The sequence below is a fragment of the Piliocolobus tephrosceles genome, chromosome 15 (genome assembly GCF_002776525.5).
Source record: "Piliocolobus tephrosceles isolate RC106 chromosome 15, ASM277652v3, whole genome shotgun sequence".
Classification (NCBI taxonomy): Eukaryota; Metazoa; Chordata; class Mammalia; order Primates; family Cercopithecidae; genus Piliocolobus; species Piliocolobus tephrosceles.
In genome coordinates this window covers 91,819,026-91,831,836 of record NC_045448.1, presented here as the reverse complement: position 1 = coordinate 91,831,836, position 12,811 = coordinate 91,819,026, and the positions used below count along the sequence as shown (strand labels likewise).

At 42.1% G+C, this 12,811-nt stretch overlaps 2 gene segments (V, D, J or C); both read left to right on the top strand.

Annotated features, from left to right (window-relative positions):
* LOC111534338 overlaps positions 1 to 12,811 on the top strand; it is a 783,107-nt gene that overhangs the window by 32,704 nt on the left and 737,592 nt on the right.
* On the top strand, positions 7,722 to 8,314 carry LOC111524963. The segment is given in 2 exon segments: positions 7,722 to 7,867; positions 7,992 to 8,314. Coding segments are annotated over 2 exon segments (378 nt in total).

Below are 12,811 nucleotides of genomic sequence, written 5' to 3'. Positions count from 1 at the left end.
AAAAAAAAAAAAAAAAAAAAAAAAATTTCAATGTGTCATTTCTATTAGATTTAAAAGTTGCATGGCAACATGTATATAGACATTTATTAGACTGGAACCCTCAAATTAAAAAACATAAATCACTCAATATGTTATTGAAAAATACTAATTAATGCATCATTGAGCCTATATTTTATTACAGAATGCAGTAAAAGAAAATAAAATGTGAGTAACAAGAGCACGAGGTAAGGAATGCCATCATCACCTTTAGCCCCCCTGTGATTGACAGTATCTAGTCACCTTGAGTTTCCACTTTTCTGTGAGACAGGAGAGAAAATCAAAACCCATTTAAGGTGCTTAGTTATATTTTAGAGAAAGCAAACAAATGTACAACCTACATGATGCTGATATCCCAAAGGTCTATATTCTCAAATCGATATGGTGAAAAGTAAATGATCCCAAAAACTGAAAGGGGAGAGAAAAAAGGAGAATCAGAGCATAAGCAAAGTTATTACAAAGAAGCCTCATAATATGGTGAACTAAATGTGACAAGGTTTCTGCATCTGTTGCCATGGCAGTGCAGAGGCAGGCAGGTGACCTTGGCAGTGTGGGTGTCTCTGCTCCATGAGATCACTCAGGTGGACAGGAGGCACGACCACCCTCAGAACACAGCCTTCCTCCTTCCTCACTGTCACTGCCTGCCCAGCCATCCTCAGCAGCATGAGGTGGAAGAGAGTGGAGAGAAAGCCGTTTTCTTCTAAAGACTAAAAACATAAACAAAAACAAAAGTACCTGGAGCTTTCCATCAGGGACAAATGTTCTTTTGACTCAATCACACATTTGAGAAATTTTCCATTGAGTGGATCTGTTGATAAACCCACATTCATTGTTTGTTTTAATCTGAAAATGTGTTTACACGATTTTTGAAAAATTTTTTGACTATAAACTTTTATTTGTGGTAGCCTATTTGAAGTTGTCATTTACTATTTCATAATTGCTACTAAAAAGTTATTTGTCAAAAAAAACTGTGACTCTAACTGCTGTTGTTTGAAAGGGATACGTCTTTTTAAGATACTCAGGCTCCTTTTAAGCTCTTCATTTGGCCCTCCTTTTTTTCCGATTCAATGCATTGTTTTTCTTATGATTCAATGTATTTATGATTGATTAATCATTAATTAATTTTCACAATCGTAGAATCATATGTCCTGTAAGTTGCTATGTCAGAGACCTGCCTGAAGATGGCAAACATGCTCTATAATAAACGAAAGAGAGCACCATGGTGTTGGGAACACCGGGAAAGTAGAAATGCTACTGTCCCATTGTCAACAGGGAGCCCTAAAGTTAGAGTCAAATCTTGCCTGTGAGCTGGGCACCTGGCAGGAGCCACCCATTTGCTGAGTTATGGGGAACTGGCCCCGTGCCCTGAGGCTGGAAGCATGGCCTTGGCCTTGTCCCACGTGCTATGGACTGAATCGTGCCCTCAGATTCATATTGAAATCCTAATTTTTCAATGTGACTGCAGAAATCCGAACGTCTAAAGATGTAATTGAGGTCATAAGTGGGGGGGTCCCTAATCCTGTAGGATTCATGATTTTATAAGATCCAGAGACCTCTCCTTTTTCTTCTCTCTCTAACTGCCTTCCCCTCTGTGGAAAGGCTGTGTGAATACATGGTGAGAAGGTGGCATCTGCAAACCAGGAATAAGGTCTTTACCAGAAAGCAAACCCTGCTGAACGTTGATCTGGAATATTCCAGGCACCAGAAAGGTGAACATTAAATTCTGTGGTTTACGCCATCCTGTCCCGTGTTTTTCGTGTGGCAGCACAAGTTGACTCATCCACCTTCCCCACCCTCTCTGAGCAGGAGCAGCCTCAGGAGGCCCTTGTGGACATGGGGACCCAGCTTTGCTCCTCTTCCTCCTGCTTTTCCAACTCTCTGGTGAGGAAGGAGGACTCAGGATTCATCTTCAGTTTCTGTGCATTAAACATGAATGTTTCCTTCAAGATGAAGTTTTTAACCCGTTTTGTTTTCTCAGAATATAATCACACTGAATGAAGTATTTACTTATATTTAATATTTGTGAATGTTCATATTTATTCCTCACTTACATGACAGTTGGGATATTGCATACTCTCATCTCCAGGCCCTCCCTGTGTTCCAGGAGACAGGGTCACTCTCACCAGCAGGGCCAGTCAGGGTAATAACAGTGTCCTAGCCTAGCTCCGTGTGAAATAAGGGCTGACACTGAGCTCCTGCTGGCTCCCACTGTTCCCTGGACACAATGCCTGCCTGGGTCAAGGGGGTGAGTCTGGACAGATGTCACTCTGGCCGTCAGCAGTCTAACTACCTTCATGACCTCCATTGTGAACAGAGTCCCAGAAGCTGCCTGAGTCATGAAAGTTGAACAGAGAAATCCCACATCACTGCAGTCAGAGGAGGTTGTGAAAAGACCATGGAGGGGTTTCACACTATGACCAGCCACCACTGAGCCATGCCAGCCACTCTGTCTGACGGGAGCCCTCAGGGGAGAACTGGCTCAAGCGGTGGTCTAGAGGTCATTTTTGTCACCATCTTGGTTCTAGCTGGTTTGGGCCAGTTTCTGTAGTGCATCCTATTTTGTCCAGATCCTGTTTTGATCAGCATTGTCATGACCAATGTTGTGATCCGTGCTCAGAATACAAGTCCTGAGGATCTCCTACCTTACACTCGTTGCCTTCTGTGAATCAGATATTCAGATAAGGATCCTGTTGGATCCTATTCGAGTCAGGGGCCACACAGACCCCCACTGAGGGCTGAGGCCCATAAGTATTTGAAGACACGGAGAGGTCCAGAGAATGATAGCCCGTGATTGCCCTCCGTAAAGACAGCTTCTTCCCAGATGGCTGAGGGTTGTTTTTGGCTGTGTCCTTCCTTCTGAATGATAATGAGGGATAGAGCAGGTCTCTAAGCAAAACCACAGCAAGGCCCTCCTATGTGTGACGCTCTAACCTGGACATAGGTGGCACTGGATACGCTTAGGGAAGTGAGGAGATTTATAATCACAAGGAAGAGAGAGAGAGGAGGAGAGAGGGAGAAGAGTGTGTGATGTGTGTATAGTACCAACACTGACAGTATATTCTTTAATGGTTTATTGCTGAGTATGATGCTCGAATGATCATGTCCTATTCCATGGAGCCTATACATACACCTTATATAGGAAAAGGGCCTTTGCACATACAAATTAAGGGTTATGAAATGGGCAGATTATCCTGTATTGACCAGGTGGGCCCTAAATGGGCCTGTCTTTATTAAACGTCTGTCTATGTCCATCTTATAAGGACAATCGTAATGTCCTTTTAAGATGGACATAGACAGACATTTTAACAAAGCCTGCAGAAAAGAAGGCAATTTGAAGACAGTGGCAGAGACTGAAGTGATGTGGACTCAAGCCAAAGAAAGCTGAAGCTACCAAAAGTTAGAAGTCAAAAAGTAGACTCCCCCACTGGAGTCCCTGTAGAAGCTTGGTCTGATGACAGCCTGCCCTTGATCTCCGAAACTAGAGCTGGACTTGTGGCCTCCAGAACTATAGGAGAATATATTTCTGTTGCTTTAAGCCACCAAAGTTTTGGTAATTTGTTATAGCAGCCCAATAATTCTAATAAAAATGGAGCTTAGGATAAGTCCAGCCTAAAGGTAATATGATGATTTGCTCTCTCCACCTTCAATTCTCTAATGTTACACATAATTGGTTAGAAAAAGATTTTTATGATGGAAACATTGTACAGGAAACCCCACAGTGTATACAGGGGCATCTGTTAGTTACAGAATAAATATTGACAATTCTTAGTTGAAAATGACATCTGAGGCTGGGTTTGGTGGCTCATGCCTGTAATCCCAGCACTTTGGGAGGCCAAGGGGGGTATTCACGAGGTCAGGAGATTGAGATCATCTTGCCTAATACGATGAAACCCCGTCTCTACTAAAAAATACAAAAGATTAGCTGGACCTGGTGGCATGCGCCTGTAGTCCAAGCTACTTGGGAGGCTGAGACAGGAGAATCCCTTAAACTTGGGAGGTGAAGGTTGCAGTGAGCCGAGACCCCACCACTGCACTCATGCCTGGGCAAGAGAGCAAGAACCCACCTCAAAAAAACTAAAACAAAAAAGCAAAAAACAAAAAACAAAAGCAAAACAACAACAAGGTAAAAACACCAAACCAGGACTTGAACACAGCTCTGGACCAAGTGGACCTAATAGACATATACAGAATTCTCCACCCCAAATCGACAAAATATACATTCTTCTCAGCAGCATGTCACACTTATTCTGAAACTGACCACAGATGCCTTATGTAAACGATGAGTTGATGGGTACAGCAAACCCACGTGGCACATGTACACCTATGTAACAAACTTACAAGTTGTGCACATGTACCCCCGAACTTAAATTATAATAATACAAAAAAAAATGACATCTGACTAGTAGTATCTCCTATAGAATCTTCGTTGTAAGATACTGAAGATGCATAAAAGAGGACTTAAGTAGTCTTTTCATACATACATATATACAGGTGCATTTCCTGGTGCATCAACTAGAGAAACCCTCAGGACAGCCCTTGATACCCTTGGTGATCCATTTCACAGATGAGTAAACTGTCCATCAGAGCCCATAGTTGAAACAGTTCAACAGAGGTGGTTTGCACAAAGATATATGGTCAGCAATTGTAAGGGCTGAGCTTGGAACCCGGGTCTGCATAACCCTAAATATGTTGCTTCCACATGGCCACATTTGTTTCACAGAGGATTGAATGGCCTTTAAATTCAGAGAAGAGACAAAGCCAGAAGAGTGGTGTGAAATTCTCAATGCAAGCTCCCTGCTACTTCTGCACCTTGCCATGATTACCCCAATTATAAACTCAGGGCCTAATGCAGTTTTGTCTACAAAGCAAAACTTCCAAAGTCTTTACAAATATTAAATGTCTTTCTTTAAGATGTGAGGGCAGGGGCACATCTTGCATTGCCCTGAACACTTTGCATCTTGTCTACCATCCTCATCTCTCTGACCCAGTCTTTCCCTCTCAGATTGTGTCCTGTAAATCTGACTTCTCCTCCTAATGTGAAAACAAATGAATAAATATTCCCTGACTTTTCTCATATCCAGAGCATACAAGAGTTAATCACATATCCAGAGAGTATGAGAGTCAATCAAAGGATTTATCCAAGAGCATTTAAACATAACAAGAATTCTGGTGCTAGTCATCTTCACAGTGAAATTTTCTGTGTGTCTTGTTAAAATTGACACTACAAAACGACAAGATAAAAATATTTGGAAGAACAGAGGGTGGCAATGCCCTTAAGGAGGTAAAAGACACCCCTGCCCTCCTTGTGTTAGTTTCCTACTCCTGCTGTAACAAGTTACCAGAATCTTACTGGCTTCACACAACACAAATTTATTATCATACAGTTCTGGCAGTGAGAAGTCTCCCTGATTTAAAATCAAGGTACAAGTAGTGCTATATTCCTTCTGGAAGCTCCAGGGGAGAGAATCTGATTCTCAGCTTTTCATCTTCAAAGACAGCCCCATGTTCCGGGCTGCCTGAACCCTTTCTCCATCACTGAAGCATCCCTCTCCATTGTCTCCATTCCACTCTGACTGTTACCCCCACTTGTCCCTATTATAAAGATGCTTGTGATGATGCCGTCTTTCCCAGATAATTCAGGTGTTTCCTAAATTTTCTGAATATCCCTATGCATGAAAAAAAAAAAAAAAAACGAAAGAATTGGCAAGTATTTAGACTCTACTGTCCAAGAACAAGGGTTTGTCCACTGTCTAAGGTTGGATCTTTCAGGGACAATGATGCCCATTCCGGCAGCATATTTACAATGCACAGGAAATACTGGGAGGAAACAAGGCAGTGACAGAGGAAAGAGAGTTGTGATGCCAAAAATGTCCTCAATGAGAAGCTACCACTGAGGATGAATAGAGACAAAGCCCACGTGGAAACCTGGGAAAATGTCTTGGTATCATACCACCTAAGAAGGGAGGGAGCTGGGGTATGTATACACCTCCCCTCTCCTCACTGATTGAGGGCTTTCCTAGAGGATGCTCATTCCAGGTGCTGTGATAGGCCATGTGTGCAGGCATGGCTGCCTTTTCCAGTTTCAGATAGAGCAGTGAGGAAAAGACATGGCCATGGAGCGTCAGCAGAAGTATAGTGAAGGGAAAAGGGAAATGGTTGCAAGAGTGACAGCTATATTCACCCCTCCACACACACACTCACAAAATTGTATATTGCAAACCAGAACTGCTGTTCTCTGAACCTAAATCTTAGCAAGTAGTTTACCAGTAACTTCCCTTGAAATTCAGGCCTCTGGAAAGCAGCAGGAGAACTGTGTACAGGTTATAACACTGTGGTCTGGCCACCCTTAGTGATGCATGAGTAATCCTCCCTGCCAGGCTCTCGCATTCTCATGTCGATGTAGTTGATTCCACTTCCCTTGCTGCACAACCAGGCTGGGATGCCTGGGCAGGGGCAGACATGTGAGGTATAGCGGTTCAAATCTGTTTCCAAGTTTTATCCAGATTCAAAGCATTTCTCCATGTACATGGGCAGTGGCTTGGTAGGAGATAGAGACTCTCTTTCCTGGATGTGAGGCAAGGAGGCTGGCATCTGAGTCAGGATGATGTCCCTACTCACTGCTAAAGAGTCAAAGAGAAAAGTGGCATTGATGGTGCAGGGCAGGGACATGTACTGAGCAGTTGCCACCCTCACAGAAGAGAAAGTGTTCATTGATCTGGCCTTTCCCCAGGGCATCTCCCTCCCCTGCTTTCCAGAAAGCCAGGTTTTTCGAGAGCTGTACCTGAACACTCATGAACATTCTGGTGGGAAAGGCAGCTCAGGGCATTAGGCAAGATGCATTACTTTGGTATTCTTCCTTTGAAGGCAATTGATGGTGGGGTGTAGATTGACCCAGAGTTTCAAGTTTGTCCTGATTCAGGCTTCAACAGTTGGAGGAAGAAACAGAGATGTTGTCTGAAGTAAACAGATCTAGCATTACTAGACAACCCTTCATACTGATGACCTATGGAAAATAATACCCAAGGGCAGAAAAGTGGGTAGAATAAGGGGAGCTGAAAACCAAGAGGAAGCTGCTGCCCAGTGAGACCCTGGGTGCTAAAGAGACCTATAGCTCTGGATAATGGAAGATCTGTGAGTGGCACAGACACCGAGGAATCACAGCGTTATTATTGTGCATCTGCAGGAATTTTCTTGAAAACGTACTGGTAATAACGAATGTTTAAGGTCACTACAAATATTTTGGAGTGTATTAAATATGCTTCTGATAAAGACTGTTTTTCTCACATGAAACAATGGGAACCAGGTGACAATCACAGAGGAGTCGTTAGTATAGCAAAAGGGATTGCTACCCTCTGCATCCATTTAAGTAACTTGAAAACCTGATAGATTCACTCTCTAAGACTTTATTAGACGTTCTCTACAAGTGGTTATACTCTTCTGTACACTCCCAACACAAGTATAAATATATTATGCCATGTAGTCCTTAGGTTTGTATTAAAGTTGGACTTTTTCCCCCCAGAATATCTCTTGTCACAACAGTGGCCCTAGAAAGGAATATATTCCATCCAGGAAAATTTATGCTGCCCTGGTATGACCTGGGACCCTGGGGACATTGCCCCTGTGCTGAGTTACTGAGATCTGCCAGCCCTGCAGCTGTGCCCAGCCTGCCCCATCCCCTGCTGATTTGCATGTTCCAGAGCGCAGCCTCCTGCCCTGAAGACTTTTTAATAGGCTGGTCACACCCTGTGCAAGAGTCAGTCGCAGTCAGGACACAGCATGGACATCATGGCCCCTGCTCAGCTCCTGGGGCTCCTGATGCTCTGGCTCCCAGGTAAGGAAGGAAAACACTAGGAATTTACTCAGTCAGTATGCTCAGTTCTGTCTGGAACTTCAGGGAAGTCCTCTGATAACATGATTAATATTAAGAATATTTGTTTTTATGTTTCCAATCTCAGGTGCCAGATGTGATATCCAGATGACCCAGTCTCCATCTTCCCTGTCTGCATCTGTAGGAGACACAGTCACCATCACTTGCCAGGCGAGTGAGAGCATTAGTAACTATTTAAATTGGTATCAGCAGAAACCAGGGAAAGCCCCGAAGCTCCTGATCTATAAGGCATCCACTTTGCAAAGTGGGGTCCCATCAAGGTTCAGTGGCAGTGGATCTGGGACAGATTTCACTTTCACCATCAGCAGTCTGCAGCCTGAAGATGTTGCAACTTATTACTGTCAGCATGGTTATAGTACCCCTCCCACAGTGTTACAAGTCATAACATAAACCCCCAAGGAAGCAGATGTGTGAGGTTGAGCCACCCCAGATGCTCTTCCTGGTGCCTCCGTCTGCTGCTGAGAGCATTTGGCAAATTAAGTCAGGTTTTGAAAGTCATGGGAGCCTTTTGTAGAGGGGGTCAGGGAGGCTCCTCTGAACCCTAAGCCTCTTTTGCCCTCATCCCCAGCAGAGAGATGGGACAATGCCTGTCCTGATTGAATAAGGAAGAGAGATAAGTCCACCTGAGGAGTCTGTGTTATGGGATAATTGGAATTCATACAGCAAAAGAGAAGCTATTCTCAGTATTTCAAGGAGAAATTGTTCAAGTTGAATAAATTAGTCCAAACCACAGTCTTTTCGAAGCCTATTGTATGTTATTCATGAAGCAGCCACTAGACAGGGGATTCTCAGATGCTCCTGCAGAAGTCAGAGTACACCTGCTCCTGGTGGTATGTGCTGAGTACCTGCGTGATGATCCTCAGACCTGTCTGGGAAGCCCCAGCTGAAGATGTTGATGCTCTCAGCTGCCTGCAACACGTTTCCAGGTGATTGTCCAGTGCACACACAACTCCACGTGTTTTACTTCAGGTATCAGAGTACATGAATCCACTACTCTGACTTCCCAATCTCTTGGGAGCGCCTCTGGTTAAGCATCTCTAAAGAAACCGTAGAGAGAAAAGGGGTTTTGGAAAATGTGCTTCCAGAAGTGATAGTAGTGACGGGGAATTGACAGCTGACAAGTTAGTAAGGTTACTCTTTCCACAAGGCTCAAAACTTTGCCAGTTACAGATTGTCCCAGAATACACTCGAATGAGCTTTCAAGTCTTACCAGCAAGTCTGGATTCATAGCAAGAAAACTTCATTAAGCCACACATGAAACAGAAAAACCAGGAAACTGTATGAAATAAAGTGTAAGACTCTGTGTGGTAGCTCATGCCCGTAATCCCCAGCACTTTGAGAAGCTAAGGCAGGGGAATTGCATCATCCTAGGAGTTTGAGATTGGACTGGGCAATATAGGAAGACTCTTTCTCTACAAAACAAAACAAAACAAAACAAAAAGATAGATAGATAGTTATAACAATCATTTGGCAAACTTTTTCCTTGACAAAAAGGAAAACAAGAGAAATCCTAAACATGGATATAGCATTTTTCCCCTTAATGTGAAAGTCCTTTGCTACTCAAAATTATCCAGAACCCAACAGCACCTCAGCAATACTGAGAGGGTGTTTTGTATGATACATTGTATGCCCACCTCAAATTACCTGAAAGAGAATCTTCCTTTTAACATGGTAACAGGTGATCTATATAAATCTTAACAAGGTATGTTTTAGGTGATATTTTCGCTAAAGAGATGTATTTTTTTCTCAATGAGGACATTTAAGAAATTTTCAATGGAGGCTCACATGTTGAAAGCACACCCAGCTTTACTTGCCAATTGATGCAACATTGCATTTGAAAACATTTTGAAGATTTCAAAGGGTGAAAATCATAGTTATATACCCATGGAATAAACAAATAACTTCATGTTTAACTGGAGTAAAAATTTTTAGAAACTTTAATAATTGCCAAATGAAAGAATCAATTAAAGTTGTGTGTACCTATGTTAGAGATTCTTGGACTATTATAATTGTATCAGGTCAGCTTGGTTTGGGATGTTGTCTACTCCTGACATCTGCCACGAGAATCTTCTGCCGTGAGTAGTCAGTGTCCTTCAGCCTTGGCCTCAGATAAATGCAATCCATAGGCTGGAGACAAGCTCAGTTCCCTGCAGCCAAACCAACCAGCTGATCCCTGCCTTGATCAGCCAATTGATTATTAAAATGAACATTTAGGAATGTGAAAATAAATACCTAGTGTATAAGACACTGAGAGTTTAAGCGTTTGATTGTCAATAATTTTTGTGCAAAAACTGATCAATACAGCATTTATACATCTACCTATTTAGATAGATGCATTTTATTAAAATTGATGGCATAAATATGAATATTCATATTAATTTATATATATATGGAGATACTAAGACAACATTTAAAACATTAAAACTTACTACCAATAAAAACTATGAAATTGATATCACTTGGGGAAAATGTATGTATTTGAGTGTGTATAACATACATATTGGTGCGTTTATATTTTTGAAATATTATGGACTGCAGATACTTATATGTACACGTATTTATATCTAAATAAGGCTATTTAAGTATATATGTATATATACATATATAGAAGTAACATGTGCATATTTACAAAATAGTTATATAAAAATTAAATCTGTGAAGGTTATTTCAGTTTCCCTCCATAAAAATACTGGTGCCCAAGACCTGGTATAGTATCTGCTCTGGCTACAGCATTTTCCTTTATAGCCATTGCTTATAAAACACTCACCTAATGGCCATTTACACCTTAAAATATTTTTCTAACTCAAGTGGAGGGGTAAAGGGTATAAATGGGGATAATGGCCTAAAGTTAAAATTTAATCATTACATCCTATGGAAGTCCAATCATGTGTATGCCCCCACTGATGCCATGCTGGATGGAGATCTCATACCTGGGTGCTGTAGTGATGTCACAACTTTGCTGTCATCGAGGATGCCCTGGGAGACTCGAAGTTACAATAGTGGGTAAACCCCAAGTGTGAAGTCACTGTACACTTTGCAATGAGAGATTAGCAATTCCATGACATTGGCTATTGGTTTGCAGAGATCATTATGCCTCAGAAGAAACAGAACTGAAGGACTGGAGATAAAGTTGGTTTGGAAGAGCTATGACTGGATCTTTGAAAATATGTCAAGATCAAAAATAAATGCTTCCCAAGTGAATATTTGTCTCTATTCCATTACTGAGGACCAGCTGTTAATAATTAAGAGGATCAAATGCTTGGTCTTCAGTCTCATCTTTCCCAAAATTTTTAGGAAGTCACGTGAACCATAGAAATCCATGCATGAACTCAACAATATGAATTTCAGTTAATGAGGCTTGCATGCCTGTGGCTCTTCTGAGCATTCAACTTGCCAAGTAGCATAACCCCTCCTGAACCACTAACATAGTACCACACATGAGTGGTCGGATTAACAATGCATATAAAATGAGTACAGTGCACCTAACCCAACATCCAGAGGACAGTGGTAGTTTTCCTGTATATGCATTTGCCTTTCTTTTCAGTCACATTTCTGTCAGAATCATCTCTTGGAAGATTTCTGAGTGCTGTCATCAGGGTCAAGAAATCCTTCCATGATTTAGCACTGGAAGAAGCAACTTAACTATAGCAAAAAAAAAAAAAAAAAAAAAAGTGAAGCAATGTATGTTCATGATGTTGTCATGTGTCCAGGGGCAGCTGTCCTTACAGAAAGGAGAAAACCCATTACTAGTCAGGGAAAGTCAAAATACAAACCCTTGTAATGTCAAATCACTGTCTTACTAGATGTGCTGAGGTCCTGAAACACCCATGTGTATGACATTGTTACCCCATCAACAGAACAGGAGAATCTGAAAGATGACTACTTGTTACAGGTAGAGACAAGGTTGAAACGTTGTTTTTATTCACTCCTGTCCAGGGTTTTCTGGTTGATAGTTCTTAATTCCAAGAATTGGCATGATAACTGTTGCATTAAATTGAAAACAATGATGACCATGTGGCCATTTATTTCTTATTATTGTTCAGGACAAACTTTGAACAAAGTGTCCTATGGTGTGGACTGGGTTTGTAGAACCTGATAATCAAGGGGAAATAGGTTTCCTTTGACATATTTTAGAGAGAAAGTAGAGAAAATGTGAAAGCTAGAGGAATTTCAGTCCTCTTTTTATTTAGTGACATTTCCACTGGTAAAGGTTACTCTTAACTTCAACGAACTTCAGAATGAAGCTTTGAATAATGAGGCTGAAGCATCGCATGCACTTGGGCGCTAGTGCAGCAGAGGGGAGATGAAACGCACAGTGAACTTAGGAGATGTGAACACCAAAGACAACCTTTTCGTAAGCTTGAGTTGAGAAGCACGAGTAACAGTCCATTCATTCCTTCTTACTTGTTCTATCATTCAATCAGTTGACCATGAGAGAAGCCACTGTGCCTGGTAAGGCAAAATTGCGTTTGTTTCGATGGATTAGGTGACTTGAAACCGGATTGAAAAAGCAGAGAAGTGAGCTCAGACAGCTCCCAGCACTCATTTCACTCCTCCCTGATATCTGTCTGTTTCCATGATCAAGAAAAGTTCAAGGCCAGGCACGGTGGCTCGCGCCTGTAATCCCATCACGTTGGGAGGCCGAGGCAGGCAGATCGCCTGAGTTCTGGAGTTCGAGACCAACCCGGTCATTATGGTGAAACCCCATCTCTAGTAAAGATACAAAAATTTGCGAAGCGTGCTGGCACACGCCTGTAATCCCAACTACTCAAGAGGCTGAGCCAGGAGAATCACTTGAACCTGGGAGTCAGAGGTTGCAGTGAGCCAAGATCACACCACTGCACTCCAGCCAGGGTGACAGAGAAGACTCCTTCAAAAAAAAAAAAA